Here is a 20,586-nt window from a genome sequence, read left to right as displayed (position 1 = left end):
TTTCTTCTAAGCTTGTAATAATGATGCTTTGCAAAGGTTTCCTTAAGGCTTGAGATAGTATTTGCTATTTCCCATTTAGCTTTAAAGCATACTGTATTCAGAAGTTGACATCCACCATCTTTCTTTTAGGAAAGCAAATTACCATACCAAGAATATGACTTTTTAATTGGGCAGAATCTCTTTTAAAAAAATAAAATGACCTAACACTTTGTCTGTTTTCCTACCTCTCCTTTTGGTGCAGAGGCAGTGGTGTGACCATTAAAAGTTATTTTTATCCCAATAGAAAGTATATTGGCCCGGCGTGGTGTCTCATGCCTGTATTCCCAGCCCTTTGGGAGGCCGAGGCTGGCGGATCACGAGGTCAGGAGTTCGAGACAGCCTGGCAAACATGTTGAAACTGCGTCTCTACTAATAATACAAAAATTAGCTTGGCGTGGTGGCACATGCCTAATAAACCCAGCTACTCGGGAGGCTGAGGCAGGAGAATTGCTTGAACCTGGGAGGCAGAGGTTACAGTAAGCCAAGATCACACTGTTGTACTCCAGCCTGGGCAACAAGAGTGAAACTGTCTCACAAAGAAAAAAGTATATCACAACACCAGTCTTTAGCTTGATATTTCTGCTTTTCTATTTTTAAAATCCTTTTGTGAAATATATAAAAATGCAAAATTGTGAGAGTTAACAATTCTCCCATAGCTATCAAATTGTCATTCCAGTCTGAATACAGTCTGCTTTGGGAGAAAAACATAGATCTGCTTTAAGACATATATTAATTAAATTTCCTTTTGATTCTACAGTTTGGGGATTCTCAGCAGTTGCGGCTGGTCCGTATTCTGCGCAGCACCGTGATGGTCCGCGTTGGTGGAGGATGGATGGCCTTGGATGAATTTTTAGTGAAAAATGATCCCTGCCGAGGTAAGGAACCATTCTGAGCATGAATTACGTTTTAGGTATGCCCCCAGCAGTGATCTTTTATGCTTACAGGAAGCATTGATGGTGGGGTCTGTCTGTTTTTTATTTTGTTAAGCTGCCCGGGTGTCATCCCACTAGCACAGATTAGAACTCAGGGGTGCCAGCATAGGTCAGGGAGAAAAAGCTGAAGAGGTTGATGCTGTTTGGGGAGGTAGGTCTAGAGGAATGCAGTAATGAGAATTAAGAGTGTATTGGTGTTACTCGAATGTTTCAGTTTGGGGTATTAACACTATCCTAGAAAGGAGCCTGGTGAAGCCCTTTAGGTTCCCTCTTAGTGCCTCAGATCCCTTTGCCTGTAATTCCTGTGACTGACACTCTGGGAGAGTGTTAGGCCCTTCTCATACAGGAAAGAACTGGTGAGCCCCCTGGACCAGGAGGGAGGATAAAGACACCTACATGTGAGCCCATTCACTTCTAAGACAGGTGGCCACCTAAGCAAGACCATGGGGTGTCTTTCTGCTAAATGTGAAAAGGCTGGCCCACCAGCCCAGAAGCATAAGGAGACTGTCAATTTAATATGAGCATGAGTGGTGGCACCTGTAGCTAGGGGGTGTGTGGGGACTGCAACAGGGAAGAGATGACCAGTTCCAATTGCTAAATCCTCTTCAGCTGTGTCCTTGCCTTTTTCCTATTAGCAGAGCTGCATGTGGGTGCACAGGAGGCTCCCCCACTGTGTGCCAATTTGTCTTTCTTGACTAGTTTCTGCGTTTCCTGCCCTGTCTCTGTTTCTTTGTGTTTACGTATTTTTTATTCTAGTTCACCATCCTGGGAGTAAAATAAAGCGCTCTGATTCCAGCTCTTCGATTTCCAGTCAGTCTCCCATAGGTTGGCTTTTAAGCTTTGTCCCTCTTCCTCACACCCTAGCCCATTGAGAATGGCTTTGCTTCTTAAACTGTAACATCTCTTGGTTCTGTGTATCTGCTGCATTCATGAATGCTTGAAATGGCCAAACCATAGCTTTTCTAACTACTTAAGTTGATGGTGCATAAAATAGTGTTGAAACAATGTCCATGGAATTTGTTTTGAGTTTCTATTTAACAAATACTTGTTTGTATAGTTTTATGTGCCACACACTATTATAAGTACTTTACAAGTAACACATTTATGCCTCATATGAGGTGTAGACGCTCTTAATCTCTGTTTTACAGAATAGGAAATTGAGGCATAGAAAACGTAAATAATTTGCCCAAAGACAAACAACTAGTAAATGGCAGAGATGAGATTCAAATTCAGGGCAATCTGGGTCTAGAGTATGTGCCCCTAGTCAGCATGTTATATCTTTCAGAGGCCGACACACCTTTGTGTATGTTTATTATTGGATCAGCCTGCATAATTATTAAGGTTTATTTATAAACCTAGCAGAAATGTTTGCTGTACAGTACATAACTTCTTTGGAAATGATTTATAGTCATATTCTGAAGCATTTAGTGAGGACAGAGCTAAAGACAGCAGTTTTCACATGAATTCAGATATGCCCATAAGTAGTTCCTCTTATTTTAACTCATTCTGTGTTTACTACAGTAAACCAAAGTAAAAGTTCAGCAGTAATAATTTTCATTAGAGGTTCCTTTTTTTAAAAAACTGGGGCCAGGTACAGTGGAATCCCAGTACATTGGGGGCCCAAGACAGGAGGATTGTTGAAGCTCAGAAGTTCAAGACCACCTTTGGCAACATAGTGAAACCCCGTCTCCACAAAAAAAATTTAAAAATTAGCTAAGCATGGTGGTACACACCTGTGTAGTCCTAGCTACTCTGGAGGCTGAGGTGGGAGTATTGCTTGAGCCCAGGAGTTCAGAGCTACAGTGAGCCATGATCATGCCACTGCACTCCAGCCTGGGCAACAGGGCAAGACTTGTCTACAAAAAAGTAATTTTGAAAACACTTAAAAACTTGAAAGTATTTAGTTTTAGAATTTAATTTAAAAGGCGTCTTTTATTGCTTTAATGAGAAACAATATATGCCATTTTAACTTTAACTCAGTAAAACAACTTTATTCCTTTCCAAATCTATGAATAAGGTCCTATTTTTCCTGTCATGTATGATCAGACTAAATAAAAGAGATATTGCATGTGGCATTTTGGAATCCTTGATTGCCTGTTTATTTGCTGCCTGCTCTATTTATGATAACATCATGCTGCTGGCCAAGGAGAACACTGCTTGCTTTGTCCTTATCTTAGTATTTAAAATTTGGAACCCCAAGGAAATTGGGGAGGGCCATCTAGAAGCTATTTTCTATGAAAGCTAGTAACCTTTTTTAGCATCCCTTGGAGAAAACAAGGTAAGACTTTCCTGTGTCTCTCCAGGAGTGCTCTCCTGGAACTCAGTAATAATCCATTGACTGTGGAGAGAACTCTCCAGAAGTTTTAAATTTCATAACTCTATCAGTGATGGGCAGGATGAGCATAAAAAATGGTGCTAGGCGATGAACACCTAAGGACTAGGATGGATTATAATAAGTTAGAAGGGTGTGAAGGATGAGAAGAGAACAAAGTTACTCGAAACTATATTGGAAGTTCTATAAATATGGCTTCTGGAAACACTGCTTACAGTAGGTTTTGTACTCATTTATGTTGCATATTTCCTTGGGTCTCTGGACCATAGAGAATGCTATACTGAGGACAGTACAAGATGTATGACAAGGTTCTTAACACCAGTGTGCACTATCATTTCTTACCTCCTTTTACACAGCTATTTTAAAAGGTAGAAGATATCTCAAACTGCATGTTGCTTTTAGTCATGTGTAAAAAAATGAAAATATTTTACTAGCTAGATTTGCCAGTCTCCTGGTACTGCCAAAATCAGATATTTCAGTTTCTGAATTTATCCGTGGCACAGGAAATTATGATGTTTTGGATGGAGAGAAAAACAGTGCTTCTGCCTAAATAAGGGGTATACCTGTACCTAAGGTACTATGTATGTTTTTGATCATTAGACATATTAGCTCCCCCAGATAAGTGAAGATCTAGGAAATTTCATTTATGAAGATTTAAAAGACACATTTTGGCATAGAACTGATTTTTTTTTTTTCAGATTGTTATACAGATAACACAAAATTTACCATCCTAACCATTTTTAAGTACAGGACTAAGTATATTTGTGTCATACTACCGTCACCACCGTCCATCCACAGAACTCTCTTCATCTTGTAAAACTGAAACTCTATACCCGTTAAACAATCTGAATTTTAACATGCCCGCGTCAGCCAGTTTCAGGTGGCCAGCATAACTCCCTTAGCAAAGACAGCCTCTTTGGTGGTCGATGAACGGAACTTGAGTTGGCTGCCGTCATGTCTGGTTCTGTAGGTTCAATGGTAGATCTTTTCTCCAGTGAAAGGAATGGTGAGGGGGGAAATCCTATCACAGTAGTCAACCAAGTACTAGGAATCTTCTCTTTTTTTTTAACTTTAGGACTATAATACCCAATTTTGGGAAATATTTGAATCAATGTAAATATTAAAAGTATCCTTACTACTAAATTCAAGTGCTAGTACATAAATTTTGCTTAATCAGAATTTGGTGTTTCCTTCTAGTTCGAGAAAAATGTTTACTTTTTACTTGTGGGATTGCTCCAGAAATCAATTTTCATAGCTTCCAACTGTTTATTGTTTGTTGTCGCCTCTTCCCATCCCAACCTTTTCTAGCTTATCAAAGTATTAATTGCCCCTTGACACCTTTTTTAATTCTTAAAATTGGCCACTTTAAGTTTATTTCTGAAGAAAGAGCTTTCATTTCTTCCAAGTGATATGTATATAAAATGTTCCTTACCAAGAATTGTTTTGTTGCCTTGCATCTTCAAATATTTTCTTTTAAAATGCAAATATCCATGGGAGTTGTAGCATATTAAGCTAATATTAGCGAGGCATGGCTTGGGATAAATTAATTATTCATTGGTCTCTTGACCAAGATGAGAGCACCAGAAATATGGGAATTTTACTATTGTGAGCTTAAGAGCATAAGGACCAAGAAGATGGAAATTACAGAGAGGAAGGAAAATAAAAGGGAGAAGACAAGCCTCTAAAGCCCCAATTAAAGTAAGCCATTATGTTTCACCTGAGTTTAGACCTTCTAAATCAGGCCTCGTGGAAACGTGCAGGAGCTAGCTAACCACTGTTTACAGTCTCAGATTGCCTTAATGCCTATATTGCGTGTCTTTGGCATGGCTGCAGTAACCTGGAAGGATGACGATAGGGAATTGTTGACATGTCTTTGCATCTCTAGCCAGTGAAATAGTATCCCAAGAGGTGACCATTGGCTGGAGATTTCCTTGTGAAAACAGGGACTGTCTCATTATGTTCGTTTCGTTATGACGTGTAAGCGTACCCTGAGAAAATGATGAACTGTATTTTCCCAGCATCCTGCATGCACCCAGCTAGGAAAGCAAGTGAGACACCCTTTGGGCCCTCAGCAGTCATTTAATGAGGCATTACAATGTACCTACCTCATGGTGGCCTCTGGGGCTAACAGGGTCATGACATAGGAGATCAGCATAGGATCCTGTGATAGAATTAAACAGGTCCTCAGATCACAAAATGCAAAGGTTAAATGTGTTGCTGTTAACATGGGATAATCTTCCTTCTTCTAGTATCTTTCTTATGGAAAGCTATTCTATCTGCTCTTTTAAATTGCTTTAATATTCTATATGTAGTAGGTGTTGGCAGTCACAAATTTAACTATGTGGTTTCAGTCATGAAAATTCATGGATTTGCATTTGTGGCTGGTGTGCAAGAGAGCTGGTCACACAGTGAGAGAGTGTGCCTCACTGGCCACTGACTCCTCACTTTAACACAGCTTGGTGCTTCTGTTCTTCATCCCCATGAAATAATGAGCACTTCTTTTTTTTTTTTTTTTTTTTTTTTTTGAGACGGAGTCTTGCTCTGTCACCCAGGCTGGAGTGCAGTGGCGCAATCTCGGCTCACTGCAAGCTCCGCCTCCCGGGTTCACGCCATTCTCCTGCCTCAGCCTCTCCGAGTAGCTGGGACTACAGGCGCCCGCCACCACGCCCGGCTAATTTTTTTGTATTTTTAGTAGAGACGGTGTTTCACCGTGGTCTCGATCTCCTGACCTCGTGATCCACCCGCCTCAGCCTCCCAAAGTGCTGGGATTACAGGCGTGAGCCACCGCGCCCGGCGTAATAATGAGCACTTCTTAATGGAAGCACTTCTTAGTGAGTTCATGAAGGTTGCGAGATCCATTCCTTGGAACTGTTGAGAGACTATTGTTTTCAGAGGCCATTTCAGAGAAACAGAGGCTACTCTGTTTCACAGATATTTACTGAAACCCTAAATGCAAGCCTTGCACTGGGATCCAAATGTAAATTAAGATGATGGTCCCTGCCTGCAGAAGCTCTCGGCCTAGTGCAGGGAACAAACATGTGAATACATGCCCTTCTATTTGATAAAATGAATGGTTGAGAGAGCAAAGAGGGGAAGAGATGACTCTGCCCATGAAGATGGAGAAGGTATCAGGAAAAGGACATATTGGGCTGGGCATAGTGGCTCACGCGTATAATCCCAACACTTTGGGAGGCCTAGTGGGGAGGATCACTTCAGGCCAAAAATTTAAGACCAGCCTGGGCAACATAGCAAGACCCCATCTCTGTTTTAAAATAAAATATAGGCCGGGTGCAGCAGCTCATGCCTGTAATCCCAGCACTTTGGGAGGCTGAGGTGGGCAGATCATGAGGTCAGGAGTTCAAGACCAGCCAGGCCAATATGGTGAAACCCTGTTTCTACTAAAAATTACAAAAAAACTAGCCAGGCATGGTGGCATGAGCCTGTTGTCCCAGCTACTCAAAAGGCTGAGGCAGGAGAATTGCTTGAGCCCAGGAGGCAGAGGTTGCAGTGAGCCGAGACTACGCCACTGCACTCCATCCTAGGCAGTAGAGGGAGACTCTATCTCAAAAAATAATAATAATAATAAATAAATAAATGGCCAGGCACAGTGGCTCACACCTGTAATCCTAGCACTCTGGGAGGCTGAGCCAGGCAAATCACCCGAGGTCAGGAGTTCAAGACAAGCCTGGCCCACATGGTGAAACCCTGTCTCTACTAAAAATACAAAAATTAACTGGGCCTGGTGGTGTACACATGTAACCCCAGCTACTCGAGAGACTGAGGCAGGAGAATCGCTTGAACCGGGAAGGCGGAGGTTGTGGTGAGCTGAGATTGTGCCACTGCACTCCAGCCTGGGCAACAGAACAAGACTCCATCTCAAAAAATAAATAAAAATAAATGTGTGTGGGTGTGTAAGTGTATGTGTGTATATACTGCGCTCCAGCCTGAGCGACAGAGTGAGACCCTATCTCAAGAAAAAAGGTTTTGAAAAAGGAAAAGGAGGTGTTGCTTCAGCTACATCTTAAAGGAGGTAACACTTGACCAGAAGGAAAAGGGATCTGGACGTTCTTGGTACAGAAACCACAAGTTCATATGAACAGAAGTATCAACAGCTGAAAAAGTAAGGGGACAAGTAGTCCCATGGGACTGCAGCCAAATGTACAAGGTTAGCAACCAGATAAGACTCTGGACAGGGGTCAGCAGCAGGGGCCAGATGATGGATGCCAGACCACTGGGTCCTGGGTACTTACCACATTGTGCCTTCCTAGTCCCCAAGATGTGGTCCTCAAGAAAACGAAAAGTCACGGTCAAATGAATTTGGGAGATGCCAAGTTAAAGCTCTCCCAAGCAGGGAAATACAGAGGACCAAACCCCTTTTATAGGAAAACCCTAGAAAACCTCACTTGAGGAATTCTGCTCTAAGCAGTGAAACACCATGGAAGGATTCTGAGCTGTTGATAACAGATTTTCGTTTAGAAATTCATTCTGCAAAATACAAAAATTAGCCAGGCAAGGTGGCACATGCCTGTAGTCCCAGCTACTTAGGAGGCTGAAGTCGGGGGATCACTTGAACCTGGGAGGTCAAGGCTACAGTGAGCCATGTTTGCATCACTGCACTCCAGCCTGGGCGACAAAGTGAGACCCTGTCTCAAAAAAAAAAAAAAAAAAAAATGCATTCTGCAGAACGAGAAAATGAGTGAGGGCTGGGTGGGTGGTGAGATGAGAAACGAGACCACTGGGAAAGCTGCTACAGTTACCCAGTGGGGAGGAGGTGCTCCCTGAAACACCTGAGTACAAGGGGGCGTGCACAGGCTCAGGGATTCAAGAGGCATTTGAAGGTAGAATCAACAGACTGAACTGCCCTTGGGAGGGAGGGACCTACGTTGGTGCCAGGGTTTTGGTTCCCGGCTCTGGTCATGTCTAATCAGTTGTTGGATATAACTTCTGGCATCCAGCAGGAAGGCCTGCCCTGCTAATATATTTGGAGCTGGATGTGACTATAATGGTGGCACTGAAGCCTCAGTGGTCATCCTGAGGCTTGACTCATCACCAGGTCAAGTCTAAGAGGGAGAACGGGACTGTGGACAGACCCAGCGGACATCCATGTTTTAGAAGTGGGCAGGGAGGAGTGGTCAGCAAGGGAGCAGGCGTCCTTGAAGCCGGGGGGGGACAGCGTTTCAAAAACAAGAGAGTAGTGTGTAGTAACCCTCCACATGCAAGTTACAGCAGCAGAGAGATGTTTTTACCTAACAAATTGTCAGACTTTTTTCCTGTATGCACTCATGCTCATAGCACAATAATTGGCCAGAATGAAGTAAATTTAGTATACTCATGTTATTTTGGAGAGTGTATGCTAGTAAAACATTTTGGAATCAGCTGGCATCTATCAACCTTGACACATGGTTGACATTCATCAGTTGATGTTTTTACCTTAGGTATGCATCCTTTCTCCCCAGAAAATCTACATGTAGAAATTTATCCTAGGCTGGGAGCGGTGGCTTATGCCTGTAATCCCAGCACTTTGGGAGGCCGAGGTGGGCAGATCACAAGGTCAGGAGATGGAGACCATCCTGGCTAACATGGTGAAACCCTGTCTCTACTAAAAATATGAAAAATTAGCCAAGCGTGGTGGCACGCGCCTGTAGTCCCAGCTACCCGGGAGGCTGAGGCAGGAGAATTGCTTGAACCCAGGAGGCGGAGGTTACAGTGAGCCAAGATTGGGCCACTGCACTCCAGCCTGGGCAATAGAACAAGACTCTGTCTCAAAAAAAAAAAAAAAAAAAAAAAGAAATTTATCCTAAGGAAATATGGTGGATACATGCAAAATGTTTTACAAATTGTCACAGCATTGGCTACAATGTTTAAAATATTTAAACAAAAATGCAATATTGGACTGGTTAAATAAATTCACATCCATATGATGAAATAATACTTAGCAGCTAGTTAAAGTTTTGCGTGAGACATGGAGGGCATGGAGGAAAGTTTCTGATTTTTTTAATTAAATATATACAAGCTGGGCACGGTGGCTCACGCCTATAATCCTAGCACATTGGGAGGCTGAGGCGGGTGGATCACCTGGGGTCAGGTCAGTGTTTTTGAAACACTGTCCTCCCCTGGCTTCAAGGACGCCTGCTCCCTTGCTGACCACTCCTCCCTGCCCATTTCTAAAACATGGATGTCCGCTGGGTCTGTCCACAGTCCCGTTCTCCCTCTTAGGTATATATACACACACATATACACTTAGTGTATATATATACACACACAGATGTGCAAAGGAATAAGACACACCAACATTATAATAGTGATGTCCCTTGGGTTGTGAGATTAAGCGACTTTTGTTGTTGTTTTGGTTTTTGAGACAGCGTCTTACTCTCTCACCCAGGTTAGAATGCAATGGTGTGATCACAGCTCACTGCAGCCTTGACTTCCTAGGCTCAAGCAATCCTCCCACCTCAGCCTCCAGAGTAGCTGGATCCAGGGGCACATGCCACCATGCCTAGCTAATTTTTTAATTTTTTGCAGAGATGGAGTTTCACCATGTTGTCCAGGCTGGTCTCCAACCTGGGCTCGAGCAGTCTGCCTTCCTCAGCTTCCCAAAGTGCTGCGATTACAGGCATGAGCCACCACACCCAGCCATTAAGCAATTTTCATTGCCCTCCTGAGATAGAGGTTGTCAGTGACCTTTGCCAGAGCAATTTCCATGAGTGGTGGGGATGGAAGCGTGAGTGGTCTGAGGGGAGGAGTGGAGACAGCGAGTGTAGGTGGTGATGCAGAGAGCTAGGCTGGGAATGGCTTGGGGGTCGGGGGACAAAGAGGACAACTCAAGTGGAAGACGTGGGTTCTAGGTACACCTCTACTGCCACTTTGCTTGACCTCAGCCTCTGTGAGTACTTCAGTTTCTCTGTAACATAGGGATGCTAATTACAGTCAGCTGCAGTATTGCACATTCTGTGAACTGTGCAGTGCATAGGGAACAACATATCACCATTATGGTATTAGAGAATGCCCTTCCTAAAACATTTAAAATGTCACTTCCTTCAACTGCAATACAATTTCAAAGTTTTCCTCTTATATCTTTTTTTTTTTTTTTTCTGGCAGAGTTTGCTCAGAAGTGAATTTTTTTTTTTTTTTTTTTTTTTGAGATGGGGTCTTACTCTGTCACCCAGGCTGGAGTGCAGTGGCGCGATCTCGGCTCACTGCAGCCTCCGCCTCCTGGGTTCAAGTGATTCTCCTGCCTCAGCCTCCTGAGTAGCTGGGACTACAGGCATGCACCACCATGCCCAGCTAATTTTTGTATTTTTAGTAGAGACGGGGTTTTGCCATGTTGGCCAAGCTGGTCTTGAACTCCTGGCCTCAAGTGATCTACCTGCCTTGGCCTCCCAAAGTGCTGGGATTACAGACATGAGCCACTTCGCCCGGCCAAGGGTCATGTATTGTTGAGGCTTGAGGAGGAAGGAAACACTGGATCATGGAAGGAAACAGCTTAGCATTTCAGGGACCATTAAGTCATAGATCATCCAGACAACAGGGCCCTTAGAGACCGGTTGACCTGATTGCCTCTGGTGAGCCTGAGGAAACTGAGGCCAGAGCAGGAAAAAAATCACAGTTGGCAGCAGAGCTTGGACTATAACTCAGCGGTTTTGGTATCCAAGTGAGTGCTTTTAACCAGATACTTTGATATGTTCTGTCAACATATAATATATTGAGAAGAATTTGGATTTGATTTAGGAATTTTGAACCATGCTGCTTGGACACTTATGCAACCTGATTTAAAACCTGATTCTACCAAAATTCCTCAAATTCCTTGAGGGACATATGGGGTAGGACAGAAGAGAAAGTGGACAAAATTTCCTACCACCTTCTAGATTTACGGTTTCTGACCAGTTAAACATTTGTTATAGAAAAGAGTGACAAATATTTTGTTCATAATGATTCCCTTTTCTCTAGCAGTCCCATTTGTTTAGCTGTGTCTAGTACTTCGTAAAGAGTGCAGTTTAGGGTGGATGAGGAGGTAGAGGGTTTCTGCAGGATTACATCTTACAGTGAGAAATAATCTAAGAACATATTCCAGAGGGATTATGTCTTTTAAATTAGTAGCATCTTTCACATTTAACATTTTTGTTGGCTGTGCGTGAGATCTTCCAGTGGAATCCACATTTTGAGTTCTGGTTGTGCAGCCCCAGAAAGCCATAAGACAGCGCTAATTGGCTTCCCATGCCGTCTCCACGTTCTTTGCATCTTGATGTTCCTCCTATTTGCAGTTACTCCTTTGGCCTTTTACTGCTTTCAGTTCTTCACTTAACAGTTTCTCACTGGCAAGTTTTGTGCATGGTCTTGATCTCTCTCTCTCTCCCCACCGACATGTTTGCTTCTTAATGATTCTCTCCTGATCTTTTTACTGTCCTGAGTTCCTGGACTCCTTTCTTTAGGATTGTTACTGACTGAATTCAAATAGAAGAGTCTAGACAATGTCGATTTCAGTAATGTTTTTCTCTACTCTTTCATTACCACATATCCTGCAAAAATTAAGCAAAAAGTACACATGTACTAAGAGAAAAGAGGGGTTTTGATTTAACTTCAGAGGTTTACGAACTGTTGGATCTGCTTTATCTCGAGCAGTCACAGTGTGCTTACCCCAGGGACAGTGGCAAAGCAAGATGCTAACAGCAGAGTGGACTGGTCCTTTATACACAGAGACTTATTATACAGTTAACATATCTGCTGTGGGTAGGAACCTTGACAAGGCTGATGTGTCATGAATTTATCTCTATTTTTGAAGAACCCACAGATGGTACTAAACCCATATAACTTATATAACTGTTATGGGGTCAAGCTGCTGTATAACCATCAAAGATATATTTTTTAGAAGAACTGACGTTGTGTGTGTGTTTATTTCCTTTTTAGCACGAGGCAGAACTAACATTGAACTTAGAGAGAAATTCATCCTACCAGAGGGAGCATCCCAGGGAATGACCCCCTTCCGCTCACGGGGTCGAAGGTCCAAACCATCTTCCCGGGCAGCTTCCCCTACTCGTTCCAGCTCCAGTGCTAGTCAGAGTAACCACAGCTGTACATCCATGCCATCTTCTCCAGCCACCCCAGCCAGTGGAACCAAGGTATGTACTGATCTCCATTATGCCCTTTGTCCCCACTCCCACCCTCACAGATGTTCATTGTTCACGGTAGCCTCTGAAAGACTCTAGTGAGGAGAAGAAATAAAAATGAAAACATGTTTTATTTTAGAAATAAAACATGAAAACACACAGACCAAGGCTGCCCTGTTCCTAGCAGTACACAGATATATGGCCTTTAAGATGACTCCAAAGGACATTTATTAAAATATGCACTCAGCTTGGTTATGTCAGAAATGTTTATTTCCTCATGTTCTCAGTTTAAGTTTGAGCCCATCCAGTGTTACTACTTTTGAAAATCCAGGCTGGACACAGTGGCTCATGCCTGTAATCCTAGCCTTTGGGAAGCTGTGGTGGGAGGATCCCTTGAGACCAGAAGTTGAAGACCAGCGTGGGCAACATAGCAAGACCATCTCTACAAATTTCTAAATTTATCATCTCTAATTTTTAAATTTAGCCTAGCATGGTGGTGAGCACCTATAGTCCAGCTACTCAGGAGGCTGAGCGAAGAGGATTGCTTGAGCCCAGGAATACAAGGCTGCAGTGAGCTATGAATTGCACCACTGCACTCCAGCCTGGGCAACAGAGTGAGACTGTCTCTAAAAAATAAAAATTAAAAAAAAAATTTTTTTAAGGAAAAAGGAAAGAAAATCCAGGCACTGGCTGTGCAGTGGAGCTAACAGCTAAGTTTGATGTTATGATGGGTTATGTATGAATGATGTTAGTGCCTCCGTGGTCCTTCTCATCCTGATGGACCGACATGCATTTTATTTTGCTTTCTGTTTCTTTAAAATTTAGTATGTTCTATTTATTTTTTTCTGTTCCCAATGTGCACCCTTTTTGTTCCTTTTTCAATTGTTCCCATCCTTCCCTTTGGATTTCCGTTTCACAGACTTCACTTCATTTCTCTCGCTGTTATGACAAACCCTGGTTGGTAAACAGTAAAGCTGGCACCCCTATCAGGGACAGCCATTCTCCTGACCTCCAGCTGCCCACCCCTGAGGTAGAGTATGGCTTTGCTGACTGACGACGCAGTCAAGATGAGGCCCTTGCTACTGGACTTGACCAGCTCTTCTTCCTGACACGAATCCCTGCACTTTCATCTCTGTGGTGCTTGCTGTCACAGCTGATTCATCTAGTCCAGTGTTTTCAGGGGTTTCTAACTCGGATTCACCAAAATTGGAGAGAAATAAGAAATGCCTGAAACTAGATTAATAACTTAATAACTTTATAACAATCTTGAGAATGATATTTGTTCAGAATGGTAAATGATGGTCATTGCTGGAGATTTGTTTATTGATGTCATTTATAATCAGGCCTCTTGGAATCTCCAAATGTCAGATACTCAGACGAGTTATGAACACTTGAAATTCAACTATGGCGCATGTTCTACAATGTTCTATCTTCGCTTAGAACAGAAGAGTGGTTGGTGCCACCCGCCCTGCGACACATGTCCAGGGTGGTTGGTATTGCCACACCACACTAGTCCGAGGCGTGGGTGCTGTCTCCTTCAGCCAAGCACAGCACCAGTGAACACTGCCCTGAGGCTCACATTCTAGCTTCTCAATTTCTTGGCCTAGGCACTTGAGTTTCTGTAGCCTTGATTTGAATACACATGCCAGCAATTAAGCATGTTCAAGTGCAGCCATTAAAGTGCCTGAACGCTTTTGGAAGAGCAGTGTTTTAGAAATAAAACATGGACTAGTGGCTTGCCTGATAGCAGTGCAGTTTGCATTCTAGCTCCTACCAAGAAACATTGGATTCTTGTGCCTCGAGACAGTGTTGCCTTCAGTCTTGGAAAGCCGTAGCCAGGGAAACAAGGGATGCACAAGAAGTCAATGGCTATGAATGAGCTGCTGTTTTGAGGTTCATTTCACTCCAAGCTAAAACTCCAGTTCAGAAATATATCTGGTTTAGAATATGATCTGGGGACCTACTGCCACTAAACTCCTAGACTCACCCTGCTTATCTTGCTTTTCTTCTTTCCTTAATGGCTCCAGTTTCATAAAAATCTCAGTTCTATTTTAAATTTTAGATGTTTAATGATGTACAAATTCTCATACAGTTCTGATAAATCAGGGCTTTTGTTCTGTCTTAAGGTTTTATTTTCTGTTTCATTTCATTTTGAGGCTTCATCTTTCCTTAACTTATTGGTGTTCTGTAGCCAGGCCATCTCCTGACTTAGAATTCTAGCTCGGGGTCTAGCTGTGGTCTTCCAGCAGCAGTGTGCAGGAACCTTAGCTTCTGAAACTGGTGTTCTTCCTCCTATGTGGCCAGGAAAGTTTGTGCTTGAGTGTTAACCACTTTCTATCGCTTATGCTTTTTCTTTATAAATTTAAGAAGTACAGCAAACACAATGAGATGGATTGCTTTTCTCTTCTGTTTGCATAAACATCTTAAAGGTCCTGGAAAACAATTTACATAATTGATTTCAAAAAAAAAATTGGTATGCTGTAGCATGTGGCATAAGTAATAGTTTGGGTTTTCTTTTTTTTCTTGTTTCTTTTTTTTCGTTTTTTAAAAAGCGAAGTAGAGACAAGGTCAAATAATGGATGTTTAAAACATTTAAGGATCAGCCTGGTCAACATGGCAAAACCCCATCTCTACTAAAAATACAAAAATTAGCTGGGTGTGGTGGCAGGCACCTATTGTCCCAGCTACACGGGAAGCTGAGGCAGGAGATCACTTGAACCTGGGAGGCAGAGGTTGCAGTGAGCCAAGATTGTGCTACTGCACTCCAGCCTGGGCAACAGAGCGAGACTGCCTCAAAAAAAAAAAAAAAACAAAAAACTCACACAGATTTAAGGCTGGACATGGTGGCTCACCCCTGTAATCCCAACACTTTGTGAGGCCGAGGTGAGCGGATCACTTGAGCCCAGGAGTTCAAGACCAGCCTGGGCAACATGGAGAAACCTTGTCTCTACAAAAAATACAAAAATAAACCAGCCACTAGGGAGGCTGAGGTGGGAGGATTGCTTGAGCCTGGGAGGTCGAGGCTGCAATGAGCCATGAAGTATGCCACTGCACTCCAGTCTGGGTGATGGAGCAAGACTCTGTCTCAAAAAAAAGAAAAAAAAAAAAAAAAAAACCCACACATTTAAAATATTCTTTTTCCTCCAGTTAAGCCTACTACCTAAAAAACCAAAAAAATCACCCAAATAGGAAACATAGCACCTATTGGTAGCAGTGATAATAATATATAGCTCTTTTCCAGTTTGGGAAATGCTTCTATACATCATTTAATCATTCAAGTTTTTATTGAGTTCCTCTTCTGTGCCAGACAATTTTACATGCTGAGGATGTGAGAGTGAACAAAACAAAGTCCCTGCTTTTATGGAGTTGATACTTTAATGCAGGAGAGACAGGCAACAAACAAGTAATATCATATGTAAGGCAGTGATGAGTACTGTGCAGAACACAGGAAGCAGGGGAGAGAATAGAAGTGTACAAGCAGTGTTCTGAGTAGTGAGACAAGACCTCTCTACTAAGGTCATCCTTTCCATAGAGCCCCTGCAGGGAATGAGGGGGTGAGCCACACGTGTATCTGGGGTAGGCTTGGGGGGTGGTGATTGTGCAACAACAGTCCAGGCAAAATGAACAGCAAGGGGACAAGACTGGTGGACCCTCACTGGGCCATTGGTGGAACAGCAAGGAAGCTAGTGTGGCTGGAATGGACTGATGGGGAGTGTGGTAGAAATGAAGTCAAAGAGGCAGGATTTAATCACTGATTTCCCAAGAGAGAAGCAAAGACACAGGTGTTAATTTCAATCAGTCCTGGAACCCAGACTCAAACCCAGGTCTCCTGGTTCTTCATGCACAGACTTGTTCCTGATGTCTCAGTCCCACAGTCGTGTGCTTCTCATAGTTTATTTGATCCACGAGTTAAGTAATTTTATCTGCATTTTACCAGTAAGGATACTGACTAAAAGATCTTACTAAAGTTACTGCACCTACTTATTGTTAAGAGATTGGGGCCAGGTGCGGTGGCTCAGGCCTGTAATCCCAGCACTTTGGGAGGCCGAGGCGGGCGGATCACAAGGTCAGGAGATCGAGACCATCCTGGCTAACACAGTGAAACCCCGTCTCCACTAAAAAATACAAAAAAATTAACTGGACGTGGTGGCGGGTGCCTGTAGTCCCAGCTACTTCAGAGGCTGAGGCAGGAGAATGGTGTGAACCCAGGAGGCGGAGCTTGCAGTGATCCAAGATTGCACCACTGCACTCCAGCCTGGGTGACAGAGCGAGACTCCGTCTCAAAAAAGTAAAAATAAAAAAAGATTGGAGTAATACTTGAATCTCCATATCAAATAGCTGGGCTAAAACTCATTTCAAATTTTTAACCCCAAAATCTTGATACCTGGTATTATCGGAATTTCTTTTTCCTGTACTCATTCACCGTAATTGTTTGTTGTAACTATTGTATTCTTACTGAGGATTTTTTTTTTTCCATTTCTAGGGGAAATTAGTAAAACAAAAGGTATTTGAGGACATTTTGAAATTTTTAATTGGAACATAAAACTTTTATTTTGGGAATTTTCAAAATATATAACCTAGGATACTTTAAGAGAAATCTTTGTTTTCCTGGACTTTTAATTTGCTTTTCAACTGAGCAAATATAAGGAGGTGTAAGGGGACCTTTTAAAGTTGAATTTCTGGCAAAGATTTTACCAAGTAAAATGTGACCTTTTTATTATTATTTTTTTAAGGTTATCCCATCATCAGGTAGCAAGTTGAAACGACCAACACCAACTTTTCATTCTAGTCGGACATCCCTTGCTGGTGATACTAGCAATAGTTCTTCCCCAGCCTCCACAGGTGCCAAAACTAATCGGGCAGGTAAGTACCTGCCCCATGACCTACAAGCCAGGCTGATAATTTGGAAACAACAGCCTATGTGGAATGTTTCACTGCTCCCAAGGAGCCGGTAATGAGAGTGGCACTTAGTGTGATGCCCACAAAGACAGACCTGCAGATGCTCAAGTGACCTTTACTTTTTCTGTCATTACAACTAGCTTTAAGCTTTCCTTCTGAGACGAGATGCTTCCACAGCCAAAGCTGGGCCATGCGTTCTCATCAGAAATGATCACATTTGAGAGAATGTTAAAGGAAATGTGGGTCTTCCTCAGACACCAGTCCAGTGTTGGGATGAGCAGCTTGCTAGTAATTTTTCCAACACGTCATACTTATTATGGCTGCTGTTGAACCAAGAAAGGCAGGGGAAGATCACATCTGTTCTCCTGCTACTGTTCCTCATGGGAACCTAGGAATCTGCCTTCATTTTCTGGCTGGCTGCTTCCCCTCATTTTGCCTCTATCCATCCTGCCCATGGATTAGCCCAGCTGGCAGGCTCACCCACCTGTACTGAGGTGGTTGAGCAACCTTGCTTGCCTCCACGTTGGGGCCATGGAAGGTGACAGTGCTGCTGATAGAAGTGGCTTTCTAATCCCCAGGAGGCAGCTTCTCAAGTAGAATCACAAAGCCAGAAAAGGCTTCATTCAGCAACTTCTGTATAGATGAGGAAACTGGGGTGCAGAAAGGCTGTGAGATTTGTTAAGATCACACAGGATCAGAACCCTAGCTTCTGCTCACTTGTTCTTCCACCCCAAGCCATCTCTATTAAGTCTACTGTTTTATTCTTGAATTCCAGACCCTAAAAAGTCAGCCAGTCGCCCTGGGAGTCGGGCTGGGAGTCGAGCTGGGAGTCGAGCCAGCAGCCGGCGAGGAAGTGACGCCTCTGACTTTGACCTCTTAGAGACGCAGTCTGCTTGTTCCGACACTTCAGAAAGCAGCGCTGCAGGGGGCCAAGGCAACTCCAGGAGAGGGTTAAACAAACCTTCCAAAATCCCAACCATGTCTAAGAAGACCACCACTGCCTCCCCCAGGACTCCAGGTCCCAAGCGATAACACTGTCTAAGCACCCCCAAGCCACTATCCACTTTGAATCCTGCTCCATACATTGGGTGTATATTTATTCTGAACGGGAGAAGTTATATTGTTAAAAGTGTAAAAGAATAATTGTGTTATGAAGCTGCCTTATTTTTTTTCTTTTTGTAAGTTACTATTTTCATGTGAATATTTATGTAGATAAAATTTGCCTCCTGGTAACCCTGTAATGGATGGGGCCCAGAAATGAAATATTTGAGAAAAACAAGTGAAAAGGTCAAGATACAAATGTGTATTAAAAAAAAAAAGCCTATTAATAGGGTTTCTGCGCGGTGCAGGGTTGTAAACCTGCTTTATCTTTTAGGATTATTCCTAAATGCATCTTCTTTATAAACTTGACTTGCTATCTCAGCAAGATAAATTATATTAAAAAAAAAATAAGAATCCTGCAGTGTTTAAGGAACTCTTTTTTTTTGTAAATCACAGACACCTCAATTAGCAAGAACTGAGGGGAGGGCTTTTTCCATTGTTTAATGTTTTGTGATTTTTAGCTAAAGAGAGGGAACCTCATCTAAGTAACATTTGCACATGATACAGCAAAAGGAGTTCATTGCAATACTGTCTTTGGATATTGTTTCAGTACTGGGTGTTTAAAGGACAAATAGCTGCTAGAATTCAGGGGTAAATGTAAGTGTTCAGAAAACGTCAGAATATTTGGGGTTTTAAACTGATTTGTTGCTCCCTATCCAGCCTAGACACCAGTAACTCTTGTGTTCACCAGGACCCAGACCCTTGGCAAGGGATAGGCTCGTTGGTGACATTGTGAATTTCAGATTTGTTTTATCCACTTTTTTTGCTATTTATTTAAATGGTCGATCAACTTCCCACAAACTGAGGAATGAATTCCACGAGCCTGTTCTGAAAATGTTGACGTAAGACAAACACGTGCTCGTCCTTTAATGGAGTTCACCAGCACACTTGTTAACCAGTCCCGTTTGCTTTCGTCTTTTTTTGTGCGTAATAAAGTCAACTGACCAAGTGACCATGAAAAGGGGCTGTCCAGGGCTCCTGTTTTTTAGCTGCTGTTCTTCAGCTCCGACCATGTTGCTGTGTGATTATCTCAATTGGTTTTAATTGAGGCAGAAACTGAAGCTCTACCAATGAACTGTTTAGAAACAAGACACACTTTTGTATTAAAATTGCTTGCAGTAACAAATATTTTGTATTTCCTGATTTTCTTTTCAACCATTACCTTATCTATAAATGTTACCCTGGGGTATAATCATGTTGTAGGTACTTAAATGCTTTATGCAAATCAAAATATATTGATGGATAAATTATAGAGATTAATAGATTGTTTTATTTCATCCTTGTTAATTTTGTTTAATATGGCTGGGCATGGTGGCTCACGCCCATAATCCCAGCACTATGGGAGGCCAAGGCAGGAGGATCACTTGAGTTCAGGAGTTGGAGACCAGCCTGGGAAATATAGTAAGACCTTCTATCTACTAAAACTAAAGAAACAGGCATGGTGGCACATGCTTGTAGCCGCAACTACTAGGGAGGTTAAGGTGCGCGGATCACTTGAGCCTGGGAAGTCGAGGCTACAGTGAGCCACGATTGCACCACTGCACCCCAGCCTGGGTGACACAGCAAGACCCTGTCTCAAAAAAAAGACAGGATATTAACATGAACATGTAGGGTATCTGTCCTACTTACATGATTAAACAAATAGTATTATGTAAAAAGATAGATACTAGAAATCATGGAGATCCTGGGTTCTCAGAATGGGATCAGTTTTTCACACTGTCACAGTATGCTGAAATTTCTGGTTAAATGGTAGAATTTCAGAGGTGGAAGCAAAATCGGTCATCATATCTAGCTCCTTTGTTTTACAGATGGAGAAACTGGGATGGGAAAGTAGAAGAGAAAGTGATTTCCCTGAGCTCACAAAATAAATAAATGACAGAAGTGAACCTTGAATCCAGTCCTCGACTCCCTATTCAAGTCTGGCACTTCTATTTCCTCCAGCCTCTAGTCAGTTGGCTTTATAATAGAGCAGCCAAATGTTAACTTAGTAACAAGAAGAAAAGGGCTAGAGGCTTCGGAGGTAAAGGGGCTGACACTCATGCCACCTGCGTTCTTGGTCATTAGGCCGCATTCCTTAGGACATAGGCATTTGGTGAGATCGATCCATGTTTGCCAAAGCTGTTAAGGCCAAATATCCAGATTAAAAGGAATTTGGAGCCTAATGGATTCTGAAGGAAGT

General features: G+C 42.6%; 1 protein-coding gene across 26 annotated transcripts in view; it reads left to right on the top strand.

The window, feature by feature from the left end:
- Window positions 1-19,533, top strand: part of MACF1 (microtubule actin crosslinking factor 1) — a 408,649-nt gene extending 389,116 nt beyond the window's left edge. For 16 of the 26 annotated variants that reach the window (XM_055255176.2, XM_055255175.2, XM_055255173.2 and 13 more), the window contains 6 exons: window positions 797-914; window positions 1,728-1,796; window positions 12,208-12,419; window positions 13,327-13,437; window positions 17,141-17,270; window positions 18,082-19,533. In XM_055255176.2, the coding sequence (XP_055111151.1) occupies window positions 797-914; window positions 1,728-1,796; window positions 12,208-12,419; window positions 13,327-13,437; window positions 17,141-17,270; window positions 18,082-18,338 (897 nt within the window). In that variant the 3' untranslated portion in view covers window positions 18,339-19,533. The remainder of the gene's footprint in view (window positions 1-796; window positions 915-1,727; window positions 1,797-12,207; window positions 12,420-13,326; window positions 13,438-17,140; window positions 17,271-18,081) is intronic. The other 10 variants (XM_055255184.2, XM_063627775.1, XM_063627774.1 and 7 more) reach the window with 3 other exon arrangements.
- The last annotated feature ends 1,053 nt before the right edge of the window (window positions 19,534-20,586 follow it).

Source organism: Symphalangus syndactylus, chromosome 12, assembly GCF_028878055.3.
Source record: "Symphalangus syndactylus isolate Jambi chromosome 12, NHGRI_mSymSyn1-v2.1_pri, whole genome shotgun sequence".
NCBI classification, from domain to species: Eukaryota; Metazoa; Chordata; class Mammalia; order Primates; family Hylobatidae; genus Symphalangus; species Symphalangus syndactylus.
This window is presented reverse-complemented; position numbering and strand designations above follow the sequence as displayed.